General features: G+C 49.9%; 6 protein-coding genes across 6 annotated transcripts; 4 read left to right on the top strand and 2 right to left on the bottom strand.

The window, feature by feature from the left end:
- Positions 1-803: 803 nt before the first annotated feature.
- J7337_004153 (uncharacterized protein) lies at positions 804-3,330 on the top strand (the record flags this gene model as incomplete). The annotated part of the gene is made up of 4 exons (XM_044821854.1): positions 804-1,249; positions 1,314-1,350; positions 1,402-1,884; positions 1,939-3,330. The coding sequence occupies 4 exons, from the start codon at positions 804-806 to the stop codon at positions 3,328-3,330; spliced, it is 2,358 nt and encodes a 785-aa protein (XP_044683187.1).
- A 916-nt stretch (positions 3,331-4,246) lies between these two features.
- On the bottom strand, positions 4,247-5,267 carry J7337_004152 (uncharacterized protein; the record flags this gene model as incomplete). The annotated part of the gene is made up of 4 exons (XM_044821853.1): positions 4,247-4,712; positions 4,750-4,930; positions 5,020-5,199; positions 5,261-5,267. 4 exons carry the CDS (start codon positions 5,265-5,267, stop codon positions 4,247-4,249), a joined length of 834 nt encoding a protein of 277 aa, XP_044683186.1.
- A 2,953-nt stretch (positions 5,268-8,220) lies between these two features.
- On the top strand, positions 8,221-10,883 carry J7337_004151 (uncharacterized protein; the record flags this gene model as incomplete). Its single annotated transcript, XM_044821852.1, has 3 exons — positions 8,221-8,988; positions 9,041-10,110; positions 10,160-10,883. 3 exons carry the CDS (start codon positions 8,221-8,223, stop codon positions 10,881-10,883), a joined length of 2,562 nt encoding a protein of 853 aa, XP_044683185.1.
- Positions 10,884-13,175: 2,292 nt separating this feature from the next.
- Positions 13,176-13,960, top strand: NCS1 (Neuronal calcium sensor 1; the record flags this gene model as incomplete). Its single annotated transcript, XM_044821851.1, has 3 exons — positions 13,176-13,287; positions 13,389-13,684; positions 13,781-13,960. The coding sequence occupies 3 exons, from the start codon at positions 13,176-13,178 to the stop codon at positions 13,958-13,960; spliced, it is 588 nt and encodes a 195-aa protein (XP_044683184.1).
- Positions 13,961-14,925: 965 nt separating this feature from the next.
- Positions 14,926-15,840, top strand: J7337_004149 (uncharacterized protein; the record flags this gene model as incomplete). The annotated part of the gene is made up of 2 exons (XM_044821850.1): positions 14,926-15,052; positions 15,110-15,840. The coding sequence occupies 2 exons, from the start codon at positions 14,926-14,928 to the stop codon at positions 15,838-15,840; spliced, it is 858 nt and encodes a 285-aa protein (XP_044683183.1).
- Positions 15,841-16,185: 345 nt separating this feature from the next.
- Positions 16,186-18,719, bottom strand: J7337_004148 (uncharacterized protein; the record flags this gene model as incomplete). The annotated part of the gene is made up of 3 exons (XM_044821849.1): positions 16,186-18,312; positions 18,388-18,458; positions 18,620-18,719. 3 exons carry the CDS (start codon positions 18,717-18,719, stop codon positions 16,186-16,188), a joined length of 2,298 nt encoding a protein of 765 aa, XP_044683182.1.
- Between the last annotated feature and the right edge of the window lie 310 nt (positions 18,720-19,029).

The raw sequence follows: 19,029 nt of genomic DNA, 5'->3' as shown, positions 1-19,029 counted from the left end.
TCGCGAAGGTGCCAAGAGTGCCCCCTCCCTCGGGACCGACGGACATAAACTCATCATGAGCAACACTCAAACTTGACAACTCTCGGCCATTCTCTTGTCTACTACCCGAGGAGAGTCTCCCAATGGTACCTCGTCTCTTCTTCATTTCGCCCTTGGACTACACGTCTTGACCCGCCCCTGGTTGTCGCAAATATCGAGGGGACCAATCAGTTCAATCCTACTTACGATATCAAAATAAAAGAGCACGGCCGCCAAGCAAAATTCAAGCTCCCGCTCCCGTAGTCTCGGGCCCGAAGATCGCAAACACGCCACAATTATCCATCCAACACATCGCAACGTCCGTTTCCTCTTCTGCAGATCTGTCCTGTCACTGGCCACAAGCAGATGGATGGATGCCTTTGCAGGTCCCTGACTCTGATCCCTACTTATCCACAAGCTACTTTACTGTAGATAGGCAAGTATCCTACTGTAGGGCTGAGAATTCCGACAGTCCAGTCAGTCAGTACCTACAGCTGAAAGAGACTTGCAGCTCTGGGAACCCATGAGAGTCTCTCAAATTTGAACAAATACGCCTCTTTCTGGGGCCTACCCCCGCTCTTCACTCGCCGCCACGTCAACACCCAATAACGCGTGGCTGTTGCTGCGTCTTCTTGTCTCAGCACACACTCGCCCGGGCCCGAAACCCTCCTTTGCCGTCGCCTAATACCCTTGCCCGGTCCCGTGCAGGTCCGGGATAGGATACCCACTCCGTCGGAGTGAGATCATCCGGCGATTCGGCCCTCTGACACGGTTACTGACTGGCCATGCCCTACCCAAATGGCATCCCCGGTGTCCCCGGATCGGCCCCGCAGCAGCAACAGCAGTCTCAGGCACAGCAACCTCAGGATCCTTCCGCCATCAAATTAACTCGAGGGACCAGCTGTGTGCTTTGTCAACAGCGTAAGGTCCGCTGTGACAAGAACAAGCCGTGTGCCAACTGTGTAAAGGCCAAGGTTGAATGCCGTGTTATTCCACCCCAACCTCCTCGACGCCGGAAGAAGCGTCTCCAGGAGAAGGATCTGATAGATCGGCTAAAAAAGTACGAAACCCTTCTAGCGGAGCACGGTGTCAAAGTTGAGGCCATCGGGCATGAATTAAGACCAGATGGCCCCCCAGGTGAAGATGTCGAAGAACTTGAGAACGATTTTGAAGGCCTGAAGACAACCCCTGAAGCTAGTTCATCCCCTGCACCATCTAATTCAGAACAACGGTATGCATCCTACAGACAGAGCATGTCAACGCCCCTCGAAGTACTTGTGCTCACATGTTTATAGGACTGGCGGCGGTGCTTGGTTTTCTTATCATAAGGAGGTAGGTTGAGTTCTCCTCTCGCTAACTGCAATCGTCTAATATTCAGCTTAGTTTCGAGCCAGTGAACACATGCTGCAAGATTCCTCTGATGATGAACCTGAAGTAGGCTCAAGTATCCACCGTGCCTTTGATCGAATGTTTGACACTGATGGGTTTCCTTTCATCATTGGAGCTGCCCCAGTCCCTATTGCGAATCTTCATCCTTCCACAATACACATCTTCCAGCTCTGGCAAATATATATCGACAACATTAATCCCCTGCTCAAAATAACACATGTTCCTACGGTTCAAGCACAGATCATAGAGGCGAGCTCGGATCTCGAAAACGCACCAAAGAACATCGAGGCTCTCATGTTCTCCATGTACCTCATGGCGATCACATCGCTTGAGGATGCAGACGTTTACAAACGGTTCAACGAGACCAAAAAGGAGCTCCTAGCAAGATACCATACAGGTACGCAGCATGCGCTGACGAAAGCCGGATTTATGAGAGTCAATGATCCTGTTCTCTTGCAGGCGTATATTCTTTACCTCGTAAGTTTGGCCTGGGAATTCTTCTGCGAATGCTGTCGCTGAACTTTTACTTAGTTTGCTGTTCGATGGTTCGTTGACCCTCGCCAAGTATTCTGCCTCATTGGTCTAGCTGTCCGCATTGCCCAGCGGATGGGATTTCACCGAGATCCAGCACAGTTTGGGCTACCGCCATTTGAGGTTGAGCAGCGTCGCCGACTGTGGTGGACCCTTGTGGGATATGATCGACGGCTTGGAGAGATGGCAGGATCAACAGTAACTGCTCTCTCGACTGGTGGTGACTGCAAGATCCCCATGAATGTCAACGACTCGGATTTACATGTTGACGGTAAGGAGTTACCCACACCACACTCTGGACCAACCGAGATGCTCTTTTCTCTTACGAGAGTCGAGCTTGCTATGGCGGTTTCAAGCGATAGTAATCGCGACAGCTACAAAATGAACAACACAGACAAAAGTCCTGCTGGGACACCCGCTTCCAAGAACCAAGCTACCATCCGTCTTGCTGGTCAAGACGGCCCTGCCTATACGCTCGATGGTTTCTGTGCACACATAGAAGGCACTTACCTGAGCCAATGCGACCCTAAGATCCCCCTACACTTCTTTACCCTTACCATGACCCGTCAAGCTATGTGCAAGATGCGAATCATTAGCTTCCTTGTTCGAATGCATAGCAATGACGACAATCTACCCCTTAAAGACGTTGAACGCGACAGCCTCTTCTTGCAAGCCACGCAAATGATCGAATACGACAACGTTGTCCAGTCATCCGAGTCCCTCCGGCCCTTCAAATGGTACTCTATGCACCACTTCCCCTTTCCCGCTTACATGTTTCTTGTCCAGGAATTACGCCACCGCGTCTCTGGCCCAATGGTAGAGCGAGCATGGGATGCCATCGAAAAGAACCATGACCTCCGTGGACTTCTCAATAACTACCACAATCCTATGCATATGGCTTTTGGTGGCCATTTTATCAAAGCCTGGGATGCACATGAAGCTGCCTTGGTAGCTGCTGGCAGACAAGTCCACAGGCCAGCTTTCCTAGGACCTTTGCGTGAGCGTGTAGCAGCTCGCCGGCGAGCAAAACAGGCCAATCGACCTTTTCCGAATCCTCCCCAGCCTCCAGCCGGCGTCCCGCATTCTCAGATCACGACGCCCTCTTCCAGTGGGTTTGCCCCATCTGTTGGCCACATGACGCCTGGAACTGTACACCACGGCCAACGTGCAAACTCGGGCTCCGTTGCCTCCAGCGACGAGCCTGGCGAGATGGACTGGACTTATATGATGTCTGGTTACAATGACACTTCAAGTTTTACCCCCATGGGCGGATTTGGCAGCTTCAGTGGTGGCTTTGGCGGGGGTATGCCTGGTATGCCACCTGGGATGGGAGGTATTGGGCGCCCTCCGACTGGTAATTCTCCAGGTGGTCGTATGTATGGTGGGAATTAAGGCACCACGAGTAGTGATGTGATATAATATACGAGCGCCATCGTTCTTCTGTTTGTTTGCTTTGCCTCTTTCAAGTGGAGGAGTGCTTTATCTTGGATGTTGTTTACATGATAGTATTTGAACATGATACAGTATACCGGTATCTAACATTCTATACCCCCTATGTCTTTTTTCCTTGGCAACTGCGTCACATGCAGCTCGAAATTCTAGCTCGAACTAGAGTACACGAATGGCCACAGAGGCACTATAATCACAAGAACAGCTTGGCCATGCTGGCATTTGTATCAGACTCAAGACGCTCTCACATCAACTTATCCCCGACCCTCGAAGAATGCAGTGTTCTGTTCATAATTTCTACTGGGCACGGCTGAGGACCACAGATCAGAAGCACACCCGAACTATTCAAAAGGTGGCCTTTACTCATAGAAGCCCGCCAATTTTTTGCTTACTAGTATAGATAATATGTCAAGTTCAGCCTTAAGTAACACCGTAGAACAGTGGAGGCGTTGCCTGTCCCCTCTTCACTCAAAGTCAAGCCGATAGCTGCGCTAGACTGTGTATGGAACAGAGCTGAGAATGGTGTAGCGTTTCAATTCGCCATGCAGGCGTTTCCCAATTAGACAACCAGCATAAGCCATGGTAGAACAGTTAGCTTATATGGCGGGGCATTGCTTACTTCGTGTTGCATTTCTACAACTCTCGAGCAGCATGCGAGGTGACCCTACATCCATACCATCCCAGTCCCCAAGGCCAGATAGGTAGGTTAGCAGCCAGAGTACTGAGGTGTCACACGTTCCAGGTGGGGATAAAAGCAGTATGCAAGCTGGCAGGTTTGAGTCAGTCTCGGTCGGATGTCCGTTCGCATGAGAGAAATTTTGCAGGATGGCCATTTTGCTAAAGATTCTTCAATGCCCCATTAAAGTGGCCTCTGCGCCCAGCAATCAATCCAGTCGAGTTGCGCGTGAATGCGAGTGTTGTTGAAGGTTTCGAATACGCTGTGCCCAAGTTCATATGCCTCTTCTTCTGTGACTCCCATTATGTCCGGACGGCCAAGCATTGCCGTGACCCATTCCTCGAGGATGTTTTGGGTGAAAATTCCCATTTCTCTCATTTTTGCTTCCTGGTGCCACCGGCCAACAGGTGTGTAAGAATGGCGTTCGTTGACATTGATGAATCCAACGTCACGCAGCGCTTCAACGATCTGGAATGGAAAGCGCAAGTTCCAACCATATATCGTGGTAAAGTGGCCCTCGACAAGGCGGTAGAACTGGTTCATAGGATGATCATCTCCGGAAGTACCGTCAACAGAGAAGACAAAGGGAACGATTTCGTGGATTTCAATCCAAGCACCAGGCTTCAGCTTTCTAGCAGCATTGAATGAGCTGGGGATACAGACAAGTTGATTTTGACACAACTTACTCAAAAGCTCGTTCCAATAGCTGTCTCGGGTTTCGCAGAGTCTGTAACAAGGCTCTGACATGAATTAAATCTGCATCTTCATATATTCTTGTCCATGGACGATTTTCATCCTCGAGATCTTCTACTCGAAACTCAACGTTGGGCGGCGTCCAATGCGGTTGGATGGGTGAAAGATCACATCCTATCACCCGTGCGCTGGGAAAGCTTTCTGCGACTAAAGTAGGCTCATTGTCAGGCTCAGAGTATCGCAACTGAGACGGAAAAACTGACCGTCTTGTGCCCACATGCCAACACCTGTACCAAGGTCAACAATCTTTTGCGGGTTGTTCCCGATGGGAGCCAGAAATAGCTTTCCGTCGAGGAGATAATCCAGGTACAGCTTATGCTTCAAGCCCTCACGGACCTGCTCAGCATCGTCGTTTGGTAGGCCATAACGACCACATAGAAATCCTTGATATCGCCTAACAGATTAGCATTCATGGACGGGGTGCAATAAGGATCAGCAACACACCTTCCATGTTCGTACGAGTAAAGTTCCCTGGTATTAACTGAAGTAAATTCGGAGGTTGCTATTGAATCCCCGTAGTCTGACGTTGGGTCCTCTTCCGGGTCTCTATGGTCCATCGCTATGGAACCTCTGCTTCAAGTCCCCCTTGAAGGATCGTACTCGAGAAGGGAGGAGTTAAATGGGAAAGAAATGCTATTTGATGTGAATACATGAGCACTTGGCAGAAAAGCAATAGGTAGGTACTGTAGCAGCAAGCTAAAAGAAGGGCAGACTGATAGGACAGGCCTCGGTGGGTCAAGCATACATACATATGCCGGTGACAGATACCCAGACCCTGTCCCGATGGTAGGGCACGTATGTCGCAGGGGAAGCCTGTTCAAAAGCAGGGGATGCTAACACTGGAAAATGATAGGTGACAGGGACAGTCGAGAGAAATAAGCACGCCAATACCGGGTATCGACCAAACCAGCCTGTATGATAGGGCCTCGATGAACGAAAAGTTGCACAGAGAGTGACAAGAGTGACAAGACCCAGCAGGCTGGACTGTGTGGAGGGGGCTAACCGAGGGAATGGTCCCAGGTAGCCAATACGATGAGAGAACGGCCAAGGAGGATTCCCAGAAGAACGGAAGGGGGGTCGGCGGCGCAGGGAGACCCAGAATCCCAGACGACCGGTAAGTTGGGTTGGTAGGTTGGTAGCAGACAAGACAGACGGTCGGTGCGGGATACCTAGGCTCCTGGGTTAAGCGGTAGGTATGTATGGCCCCGAGCCGTCGGGACAAACCGAAACTCTTTTGAGAAGAGTTCACACTGATCGGCGGCCGTGATGCGACCCAGTTGTGACGTGGTCGAACGAGCAAGCGAGCGAGCAAGCAAGCAAGCGGACAACTCCAGTGTACTAACAAGGCAGCTAATAAAACTGAGACAACGGTTACAAAATGGCAACTGTTCTCGATTGTGATAGAGGAACGCCGACAAGAGACAGTGCTGTGACTAAGGATAGAGGATTTCGTGTGAAGGATTTGGAGGATTCAGGTCGTGACGATCGCGTCTCGCCTCGTCTCGTCCGTCAAATTCGGTTGCCCTATATTCCAATTTGACGGATATATGAGTTATACCTTGTTGGCTAGGTGGCTTCGAAGCTGAAGGTTGGGTGGGAATGTCGTCAGTCTAATACAACGATAGATCATGCCACACTCTCGACCATTCCGTTCCTGGGAGTCATTAATTGACGCAGTTGATGAAGTAGAAAAGCGAGGCACATAAGAGGCGAGACCTTTCCGTCACCGATTCTGACTCGAGGAGGGTGGTGCTATGCTCTCCCAAAGGAGAGGAAGATAGGTATCGTGCCTAAGGTAGCAGAGTAACGGTAACAATAATGTACGTACGCATCCTGCATAACCACCTAAACCACTAAACTACCTACCTAAGTTAGGTGCAATCACTGTAATGCCATCCTATCCAATCCCACAGTGGGTCAGTCTCCATTTGTCTTCTGCCCACTGTCACTTCGGAGCGGAGGATGTTGGGTCGTCCACTCCTCTCCGTCACGGCAAGGCAATGCTCCGTGAATGCATTGCATGCTTGTGTAGTAATACAAAACTGCCGTACTTGACCAAATCATTCCACTGTTTCTGTTAAGTAACGCGGAAAAGCCATGTCCACTTCCGCTCTAGTATCAAGGATTAGGCGCAAGGCATTAAAATATTTCAGTACAAATGCTGCATGCCTTGTATGTACTGAATAGAGAGCCAAGATATCCGTGCATTCAAAATCTCTGTCGAGATAATAACAATTATAGCGTTGGATGTCCTCACAGGCTAAGGTCCAGAAGGCAGTGCGCGAACTGCATGGATGTCATAGAGCCACGGTTCTGAATTATAAGGTACCTACCTATCTAGTAGGTAGGAAAGAGTTGAGTGCTGTGCCGTACTTCATGAAGGAACACGGAAACCCTCAGATAAGCCATCAAGATATCCGAACTGACTATGGCCGACGATTTTTCTGTTTCGCACAAGCTTAAATAAATTGAGAGATCTCAAAAAATTGTATGAAGAATCGAAGATAAGTAACTGGAGAGATTGTAAAGGGATATTAATAGGTAGCTGTGTACCTAAGTACTTACCCAGGTAAGGTTCCTAAGTAGTGACGACTATGGTGACCTTATCTTATACATTACCAGTGCCTTCAACAGCCTCTCTTACAACAGGATAACATAAAACAAGCGCGGCAGAATACTTGGGCTTTTCATGCATATTTGTATTCACGACCAAGCAAACGTTGGTGATACAGGTACCTAAGTAACTGACTGAATAGTGCGAGTTCAGCTCAAAGAAAAAGTCGAATTCTTTTCCTTGTCGATAACTCAAACCATGCTCTGGTTATCCAATTCTATAAGTACCTACCTATGCAAATCTTACTTAAGGTTGAGGAGGCATGAGAGGATCGATCTCGTCTTCTATAAATGGAAGGAGGGGCAGTCCGTGCAAGCCACTTCCATTCCGCTACGCTTGGCCAATTTACACGGTCGGGGCAGGGAAAGCGCGTCATTCAGCCGCCCAAGCCAAGCCAAGTCGCGTCGCCAAAAACACGTCGGGCATGGAAATTGATTTTCAACGTCTGAGCAACCAAGAGCCACTATACAGTAGCACAACCGAACTCCCATATTGATCAGCAAGCATAACGAACGATAACGCCATCTATACTTTCACGCTCCGAGCATCTTCATTTCTCATTCCAATAATTGATCACCTACTTATTTTTATTTTAAAAAAGCGAAAACTCTCCTTGCATCATTGTCTGTTTCCCTTCTCGACTGTTCCTCATCTACTTTACGCGATCGTCGCGTCCCGATTCCCCCCTTGACGATACAAGGCCACTTGCCGCTATACAACTCTCACTCATCCTCATGAAACTTGTGGCATATAGACTTGGCGATCGAACCGCTTCCTTACCATCGTCGACATGTATCTCCCGCGGCAATTGATCTCTAAACTCTACGTCCACCTTCAACAAACAAGACACCCGCTCTCCCCACCAGTACTTATTCTTGTCGCTCTCGAACCCGATGCTCTTTGTGCTTGCAGGATCCTAACCCGGCTACTGAAGCATGACTATATCCCCCACAAAATACAGCCTGTTGCTGGTTATACAGATCTTGAAAAGGCTGGCCGAGAATTGGTCGTGCCCATGATGGAATCTCAGGGAGGTAGCGGTGGTGTCGTCGTATGCCTTGGTGTTGGGGGTATGGTTGATCTGGGGCCACTTCTTGGCCTTGAGCCTGAAGGTGACGACCAGCCATACAGTGGTGTTGAGGTTTGGGTTATGGACGCTCATCGACCGTGGAACCTTGGAAACGTTTTTGGCGGGTTTCCCCTCGACCCCGAAACGGAGGTCTCCTCGTCTTATCAGTCGAGGTGCCCTACCGGTGTCAATGGTGGTATGATTGAATCGGCATTTAAGCCTGGTAAGGGTGGAATTATTGTCTTTGATGACGGTGATATTGTCGACGATATGCAAACTGAGCGCAATGCGTATCTTGAATTGATGGAGATGCCCGATATTGACGACGATGGTGAGGACTTGGGTGACACTGATGATGAGGACGACGACGAGAATCCACACAATGCCATCCAAGAGCGTGTTCGTGCAGGCCAGAAGCGAAAAAGCTGGTCAGATGCAGAGGACGAGAGCGACGATGATAGGCCCCACCAACGGCGAAGGAGTAACTCAGTATGTCGACTTGAACTCATTACAGACTGGACTTACTGACATTTCTATGCAGTCTAGCTCTATCGCTGAATCACCTCGGCGCCCACAGCAAAGAGGGCTTATATCAATGCGACAGCCCGATCTTGGTCTGTCAAGCGATGCTATAGAGCCCCCTTCTGGAGCACAGTTACCTGCCGGGCCGTCACTCCGCGCACAAAGGAGACAACTCCTACGGTTACGACAAAAGCACGAGGCCATTCTCCACCAATATTACAAAATTGGTTCTTCTTTCTCAGAACCGTTATCATCAATGATGTATTCGCTTGCTTCTGATCTTGGTAGAGCAGACAATGACCTTCTATGGCTATCTATAGTTGGGGTAACATCTATGGAGCTCTATGGCCGTTCATCAGCAGGTATTGCTGCGCCTGTCCGACAGAGCGACAAGAGCCGCCCAACAGGCTGGTTGGGCGCTCGAGGTGCTAGAATACGCCAAGAGTTCCGCGACGAAGTCAGGCGGTTGAACCCCCCGGAACTTGCGAATGGGCGTGTTGCTGCAGAAAATACCGGCGTGATTCCTACTACCGCGAGGAACCCTGAAGACACCGGAATTCGGCTGTCCCCTGAGCCCAGGTTTTTGTTGATCAGGCACTGGAGCCTCTACGACAGTATGCTGCACTCACCATATCTCTTTTCTCGCCTCAAGACTTGGAGTGAAGCAGGAATCAAGCGACTTCACAAGTTACTTGCAAAGATGGGGGTCAGCCTGGCACAGTGCAAGCAGAGCTATACTCACATGGACATGATGTTGAAACGTGAGTTAAGGGCAAAGCTGTTGAAATACGGCTCGCTTTACAACCTTGACGAGATGGTACCATCCGTCGATACGGATGGTAAAGACCGTGCTGGTGCGAAGGACGGGTGGGGGTTTGTCCGAAGTTGGGGATGGCGAGCAACGCTGAGTGCCCAGGATGTGGGAGTTGTTATCGGTGCGCTACTAGAAGTTGGAAAACATGTTCAGAATCCAGACCCCGCCGTAACAGCAAGTCAGGCTGGTCGAGACGCAGAAGAGGAGGCCGAGTTTGCAGCTCAGGGCGAAGAATGGATTGAGCGGTTCTGGGAGGCATATGACGCGCTTGAAAAGTAAGTTCAATCGTTGAAGACCTATTCTCCTCGCTGACTTGAGCAATAGTATCGACGCGCTGAAGGCCGGTCTTCCTACTGCTCAGTTCCTTCACCGCGCCATCTACCGGACAGGAACATCTCTTATCAACAAAAAGCAAATCAAGCATCTTCGTGCATTTCGCATGTGCGTGGTCAAGGAGGGCCCTGACGTTTCATTATTCACCCACCCCGCAGCGCTGACCAAATTATCACTCTGGATAGGCGAAGCCCTTGCCGAACAAGAGAGGGAAACACATGGCAAGCTATCAAATGGTGGTCGCGGTACGCCCCTTGTCGTCGCAAGTCTGAACGAGAAAAGAGGTGTATATGTCGTCGTAGGCACTGGCGGCGGTGGCGGTCCAGATACCACGCTGCTTGATAGAGAAGCCGCCAAGAAACGGAAAGCGGAGAGAGAAGAAAAGCTCAAGAAGAAAGAAGAGTCACGCCTAGCGAAGCAGAAAATACGAGAGGATAAGCGTGCAGCCCGACGAGACGCAGGTGATGATGACGACGAACTGGAAACTGAATCAGAGGACTCAGATAGCTCCGACTCTGACGCGTCAGATGACGAGGATGTCGAGCATGAGAAAGGCTACGGCCTCAACAAGTTTGGCATCGCGTTTCAAGAGGTGGTGGCAGAAACTAACACGCGGGTCCGAATCGACAGTTTTGAGCATTGCGTAGTAGAGGTTAAGAAGGAGGATCTTGGTGGTTTTCTCGAGAGCTTGAGCATGAAGGTTGTTGTTGGCTGAAGAGCAGAATAGCACGGCCGAGTTTGGTGGTTGCTAAGGACCTATCTAATGATTGTATACGCGGGAGTCGTCCTGGTAGATGCAAGCGGGCGAGATGATTAAAGTAGTTTTTAAATTGGATATCTTCCAAACTGGCAGAGGGATAGGAGTCAGGCGGCATCATGAATTTGGGACAGGAAACATGCATGGGTGGAACTATGGTTACGATACCTCTCAACAAGACTTCTCTTGGGAGTAAATTGAGCACTTAGCAGTGGAAATACGTTATGTTTTCACTCGACAATTGGATCTTGTGACAGACATGATCCAATGATATTAATTGATATGTGAGGCCTCTTGAGGCATTACTTGCAGGGGCTGTATGTCATCCTAAGCTTTTCCTTGGAAGTTGGCTACCTTAGGTAGGCAAGGTGAAGGAGTGTTTATTTAGTCGAGGTGGGCGCAGCAAAAGCTTATTGACGATAGAGTGGTTTGGTGCCGACTTGGCGCAGATTCTTGCCCCTGTGAGTTATGACACATGAGCGCTAATAATTGTGTATTATGGAATTACAACTGTTTGCTCATATGTAATCAGTCCGTTTTGCATGTATGTGCTATAATCAGGGAATGCTTGGGCATCGATTAGTCCGTAACTAAAGATAGTTCATCTTTTTCAAGTGTCACGAGCGCTGTGAGAACTTCGAGTATACCACTAGTCCAGTTGTTCTAGAACCAAGGCGTAGAGGCACGTCAGTCTCTGGGTGACTCGATCGACGGCTTGTGTCCTCGGACTCTATCGGGGTCAAACATCGAACTCGATCACGGCAAAAGAATATACCAGTATGTATGCGGATCAGAATGATAACCCAGAACAGGCTAGGTATGATAGCACAGCCACAATCCTGTGCTGGGTTATTGGTTGCATACGTGGATAACCTGGTCGCCACGCTTCGAGAAATCGAAAAAGACACAGCCTCTTTTGATATTCTTGGTAGGTCGTTGCTACAGGTAACAGCAGGCAGCTGGTCTTGTAGACAAGCCCAGGTCCCTCGAGGACCGGTATCAGCGTCAGTATTGTGATACTGTGGTCGCTCAGCCTATTGCATGAGTACCTAGTCAAAGCAGAGTGTTCTGGAGATCTCGGACCCTCGTATTCACGGACTGTTTCGGATTCGTCATTAACTACCTACCGTAGAAGCGAAAGAAAAACCAGGATATCCAATGGGTCGACTGCATTCAGAGCGCGCTTTCGCTTACCAATTGGGTGGATGGCATCACGGACCCGACCACTTGGAGTACAGCGGGGTTCTGGGCTGGGCGCCATGCCCGCTATCCAGAAACCCCGCCCCCACTAACTCGTCCCCTAACTACGGAGGCCACCAGTGCCCAGCACTTCACTGAGACCCCTATGATGCCCTGGAGGGTGCTGGCCGGCGATTTTATTCCAGCGGAGTTGTTGCCATGTTGGATCGCCTTTAACCCCCCAGCCGTCGGACTGCACTGTCTGTTTCCCTCCTCATCCTCACCATATTCCTTCCTTCCTTCCTTCTTCGCCCTGCCTTGCTTGCTTGGCCTAACACCTTGCATCAGTATCTAGCGGCCTCCACTTCTTACCTACGACGCAGGTTAGTAGTTATTCCATCTCCATCTCTATCTCTATCTCTATCTCTATCTCTCTTCTCTTATTGCTCTGCTCGAACCGACTTTTACCTGAGCCTCTACGTCTCTTGTGTCCCCTCACGACTGCGACTTGTTTCTCCTCGCCTATTACTGTCGCACGACCCTGAGAGCTTAATAGCCTTCCCCTCACTAAGCGCCTCGCTTCTCTCCAACCCCATCGTAACCTACTTCCACCCGCAATCCTCCCGCTATCGACCTCGACACTATATCATCATCTACTACGTTTCTTACCGGCGAACGATTCTCAGAAGTAACCGACCTTATCCTCGTCCCCACTGCGTCGCCTTACTTCGAGAGCTCTTCACTTCTTCGAGTCAAAAGATAGCCCCAGACGTCCAAGTCTTTGATCGACCGTTGCGCAATTCGCGCTCTCTATAACCCCCCACTGATAACGTCGTAAAGTCCGAGGCGTCATGGGTAAATCGTAAGTTTATCTCCAGCATATTCCTCCTGTTTTTGGGCAGTCGCTTTATCGTATCATTCGTCCTGTCGCCTCCATATCTCGGTGTCTTTTTCTGTCACTTGGCGCCAGGAATCACACCTCGCGAGTCGCAAGCGCATTTGTCAACCTCGGATCCCCGCGGAAGCTAGGGACCGACGTCATTATACTTAAGGATCGACCACATCACAACGATGCTAACCTCGCTGTGCCTATGCAGACAGTCAAAGCTTTCCCAAGATCAGCTTGTCGAGCTGCAGAAGTCGACTCATTTCGATAAGAAGGAGCTTCAGCAATGGTACAAGGGTAAGTCTCTGGCACTGATACTGACGCGGACTCTCACTCGATCTGTATCAGGAGTCTGCACCGCTTCACGAGATTACAGTTGTGTCTAATATCAGAGCTAGGTTTCCTCAAGGACTGCCCCTCGGGTACACTCACCAAGGAGGAGTTCCAGAAAATCTACAGACAATTCTTCCCCTTCGGAGATCCGAGCTCGTTCGCCGATTATGTATTCAACGTCTTCGATAGCGACAAGTCCGGCACTATTGATTTCAAAGAATTCATCTGCGCGCTAAGTGTTACTAGCCGAGGCAAGATGGAGGACAAGCTGGATTGGGCCTTCCAGCTGTACGATATTGATGGCGATGGCAAGATCAGCTATGATGAGATGCTCAAGATTGTCGAAGCTATCTACAAGATGGTGAGTACCGACTTCGCACCCATCTTTGTAGTGTCATGTTTCTATAGGACCCTGGGGATGCGAGCGGAAGGACGAACCCGTACTAAATATCAATAGGTCGGTTCTATGGTTAAATTACCTGAAGACGAAGATACCCCCGAAAAACGAGTGAGGAAGATCTTCCGCATGATGGACAAGGACGAGAATGGAAGTCTAGATATGGAGGAGTTCAAGGAGGGTAGCAAACGGGACGAGACTATCGTCTCAGCGCTATCTCTTTACGACGGTTTGGTGTAGGGGCAACGAGACCCCGCCAACAACGACATGAACGGAAACACGAGCCAGGAACAAAGGGAAGGAAATGAAATCAAAGAAAAACGCCTACAAGTGAAAAGAAGGATCCATGGGTGCCATACTGGCCAGGAGTGTGAGGAGCTTTTACCTTTTTGCCTTCACTGTTTGTCACTGACCCAAGCGCATGGCCTCTTGCTTTACAAGGATGCGACTTGAGGGATCTTTGACTGCGGAATCAATCGCCTTGCTGTTTTTATGCCAGGCTCTGTATTTTCATTGACTGTGAATGTTTTGTTTGCGTTTAAAAGGGGTCTTTGAGATTTGACTGCTTAGACGCCATAGCGACCCCAAGCTCTTTCTCTCCGTGGTTTTATACGGTCCCATGCTATGATTATGAGTCTATTGGTTAGTTTATCACGTTTGGGCCCAGACGTTGTCTTGGATGTGTGCGGGCTCGATTCTGTTGTGAGCTTTCGGTATATTGATATATTCCGTCTCCGACGAATCGATGGCGGCTCAAAATATATCTGTCATGACGATTTGTCTTTCTGAATGACTTCATTACTTTATATCATGCCATGGGACTCAGGGACATGTCTTGGTGATTCCTTTTCAAGTTCCTGATTTATTTATTAGTACTCACCTGTAATTTGGTGTAAGGCGGGATCCACTTATACTAAACTTGTCCGCACTCAAGCGTTTTCACACTATCTCGGCATCTCCATGTTAGACCAACGCTTTTCAATAAGATGCTCTCTCTATTCAACGCAACGCAAAATTCTTACACCGCCTCCTTAAAACAGACAATATCTCACACAATGGATTTTGTAGAAAGTCTCTTGGCGAATCTTGAGCCAGAAGTCGAAGACGCAGAAGAAGGTCAGCTTACAAGAAGATCCTCGCGCTCATGCAGGTCTCACTAAAATTGCGTAGAAACTTTTATGCTGTATTCACAGCCTATCCCTTCCATGAATCTTGGCTTCGTCGACTCCCGTGCTACTTCCGTCGATGTTTCTGTTGCTGACCGGGACTACACTATTCATCAATCTCCTACTGTTCTGTCATCGTCACGCGCAGGTGGAACAACAGGAGCTGGTAGATTTTTCCTTCTCACACTCACTCGTCAAGAGGAAAGGCTGACTTGAAATACAGTGTTGTGGAAGATAGCCCCCAGCTTCGCCTCGTGGCTCTCTTCCTCGTCAAACCCCATTCTCGCCAGTACCATACATTCAAATGCCTCCATCCTTGAACTCGGCTGTGGCATTTCCCCCCTGAGTGCCCTAGCCCTTGGTCCACGCGTAGCACGCTATGTCCTCACCGACCAGTCTTACGTGCAGCGTCTCGTTCAGCGCAATCTTGACGAGAACCTATCTTCTGCATTAAGCTCGGGGTCTTCTACACCGACGAGTGGTCGAGGCAGGAAGAAACGAATTGGACATGGACATGGGCATGGGCATGGGCATGGGCATGGTGGTGCAGCACAACCGAACATTCGCTTCACAACACTCGATTGGGAGACGGACGAGGTAACTCCGTCTCTTACCGGTTCTGATGAAGCTCATAGCTTTGACGCCGTTGTCGCCTGTGACTGTGTTTATAACTATGCTTTGGTAGACCCCTTCGTTCAGGCGTGTGCGGACGCATGCCGTTTAAGACTCTCTGACGAGGCCTTTGCTAATGGTGAAGAAAAGCGGCCGTGTGTCTGTGTCATTGGGCAACAACTACGAAGTGACGAAGTATTCGAGTCTTGGCTAAAGGCGTTTTCAACTTCATTCCATGTCTGGAGAGTTTCTGATAGTGTACTGCCCGCAGAACTGCAATCTTCGGCCGGTTTCGTGGTGCACATTGGTATCCTTCGCGATGAGACCAAAAAGATGGACTGATATTACTTTATTGACCTCGTAGCACATTCTACCTACCTTAGGCAATAATCAGATAGCACGGGTGCACCAAGTTTTACATCGTATAAAAGAGTTTTCGTTTCAATCTGTTCCTATTAATTATGATCGTTTTGATTCATAAATCTCCTCAAGAGTTACGAGTCGACATCTACTCCAAATTTTTCAGTGCTTCTGCATTCAGTGTGAGCAAAGCCAGCAATCCTTTTTGTCCATCAACCCCAGCAAATATTTCAAACCACAAAAACCACATGCTAATCATCATATGCTAGTAACCCAGATCCCTTCGCCGTTAAATAAGTTCTTCATTCCCTCATCCCTCGGTCTGAATCACCACTCGAGGGGCTCCTTCTTCTCCTCGCCCCTATTTGTTTTGGGAACGGGTACAGCCTTAGCGGCCAGCTTGCCACCCTGCCCGGGACGCTTCAGGTAGCCTGTGCCGTCGAGCCATGGGGTGTTTTGTGTCATGCGTCGCTCGAACTCGGCAATCTTGTCCTCCTGTTGCATGGTCAGGCCAATGTCGTCGAGACCATTGACCAGGCAGTGCTTGCGGAACTCCTCAACCTCGAATGAGCAGATGGTCTCTCCGTCAGCATTTTTGATTAACTGATTGGGTAGATCGATCTCAATGTCGCGGTTGGCACGAGCCTCAGCGGCGATGGCTTCGAGGTTGTCCTTGTCCTCGATCCTAATGGGGAGCATGCCGTTCTTGAAAGTGTTGTTGAAGAAGATATCAGCGAAGGAGGGGGCGATGATGCACTTGATGCCAAAGTCCAGAAGGGCCCAAGGGGCGTGCTCTCGAGAACTGCCGCATCCGAAGTTGGGTCCAGTGACAACCAGAGTCTTGGCCTGTCGGAAAGGCTCTTGATTCAAGATGAAGTCGGGGTTCTCAGACCCATCCTCCTTGTATCGAAGCTCGTAAAACAGTGCGGTACCAAGACCTGTTCGCTTGATTGTCTTGAGGAACTGCTTAGGAATGATGGCGTCGGTGTCAACATTAGATCGGTCCAGAGGAGCCGCGGTACCCTTCCAGATAGTAAACTTAGGCAGACCAGAAGCGGCACCCCCAGCGCTGGCCAGAGTGTTGGTGTGAGGCTGAGAGTCCTGAGGCTGGTCTCCGATCATCTCTCGCTCCTCAGAGTCATCCCTGGTTCGCTCGTCCACGTGTGGCTCTTCCGCAGGGAGCTCACGGGGCTTAAAGGCAGATTGATGGGTGTAGTGTGACAGCTTGCGAACATCGGCAAGCTTACCAACAATAGCGGCAGCAGCTGCCATGACAGGAGACATGAGGTGAGTTCGGCTAAGAGCACCCTGTCGACCCTCGAAGTTTCGGTTGGATGTACTGGCACATCGTTCCTTGGGGGCCAGAATGTCAGGGTTCATGCCCAGACACATGCTACACCCAGCCTCTCTCCACTCAAAACCAGCATCAACAAAGATCTGGTCAAGACCCTCCTCCTCTGCCTGTGCCTTCACAAGACCGGATCCAGGGACAACCATGGCGCGCTTAATGTTATCAGCAACCTTGCGCCCCTTTACAACATTGGCAGCGGCTCTCAGATCCTCAATCCGGGCGTTGGTGCACGATCCGATAAACACCTTGTCGACAGGAATATCCTCCATTGGTGTTCCAGCCGTCAAGCCCATATACTCAAGCATGCGTCGGCCAGCAGCCTTCTTACTCTCACTGCTAAAGGTCTCAGGATCAGGGACACATCCGGTGATGGGAACGACATCCTCGGGGCTGGTTCCCCAAGTAATGGTGGGAATGATATCCTTGGCGTCAATAAAGACATCAATGTCGTATTTGGCGCCAGGATCAGACTGGAGAGACTTCCAGTAGGCAACGGCCTGGTTCCAAGTCTCTGAGCCATACTTGGGGGCCAGGGGCCGTCCCTTGAGATATTCAAAAGTGGTCTCATCAGGGGCAACCATACCAGCGCGGGCACCACCCTCGATGGACATGTTACAGATGGACATGCGAGCCTCCATGCTCAGATTACGGATAACGGACCCGCAAAACTCAATAACGGCACCAGTACCTCCGGCAGTTCCGATCCTGCCGATGGCGTGGAGAACGACATCCTTAGAACTGACGCCAGGGGCCAGCTCACCATCAATCTGTATCCTCATGTTCTTGCTGCGCTTGGTAATGAGACATTGGGTGGCCAAGACATGCTCAACCTCGCTGGTACCGATACCAAAGGCAAGGGCACCGAAAGCGCCGTGTGTCGAGGTATGGCTGTCTCCGCACACGACGGTGGTTCCGGGGAGAGTGAAGCCCTGCTCGGGGCCGATGATGTGGACAATACCTTGTCGTTTGTCGCCCAGGCCGAAATATGTGACACCAAACTTTTTGACGTTCTCTTCTAGAGTGACACACTGTGTTCGCGAATCGTCCTCCTCGATGAATGAAGCAATGTCCTTAAGGGCTTTGCGGGATGTGGTGGGGACATTCTGCAGGGTCCAGGGTTAGTAACTGCTCTGTTGACCACCATTCACGGTGGCTTTGAGTTGATTGGCAATGCATACGTGATCAGTGGTTGCAAGAGTGCAATCAGGTCTCCGGACTTTGCGGCCTGCATTTTCGAGACCCTCGAAGGCTTGCTGTTGGTAATTGGTTAGCGGATGTTCGGAACATGACGTCGATGCTTTGGAGAAGTTAAACTTACTGGTGATGTCACCTCGTGGACCAAGTGCCGGTCTTTTGGCCAACTTTGTCAGTTCACTGCCCATAACCAAGATTGAACGCGCATAGACGTACCGATGTAGAGAAGAATTGTGCCATCGAGCTTTTCGTCGACGATGTGTGCCGAGAACACCTTATCGTAGAGGGTCTGGGGGTTACCCACGGGAGCAGGCATTTTGATGCTGATAATCACTCTTAGTTATTGATAACTTGAGATAGTACTGAAGAGTGATCAATGACTCTCGTGAACAGGAAATATCACGAATGCGGGGTGAGAAGGTATGTAGCTGATTATAGTGATGACCGTGAAGGTGAAGAGATGAAGCTATAACACCCTGCTGTGAGCAGAGTAACAGAGGAAATGATGCAGCTGAAGGAAGAAGAAGTCAGGAATTGGACTGGAATTGCCTAGAGAGAAAAAAGGCGTCTCTTCCTGGGGTTTATCAACAAAAATTCACCTGAGCGCCCCCCTCCTGCCCAATTCC

The sequence above is a fragment of the Fusarium musae genome, chromosome 3 (assembly GCF_019915245.1).
Source record: "Fusarium musae strain F31 chromosome 3, whole genome shotgun sequence".
NCBI classification, from domain to species: domain Eukaryota; kingdom Fungi; phylum Ascomycota; class Sordariomycetes; order Hypocreales; family Nectriaceae; genus Fusarium; species Fusarium musae.
This window is presented reverse-complemented; position numbering and strand designations above follow the sequence as displayed.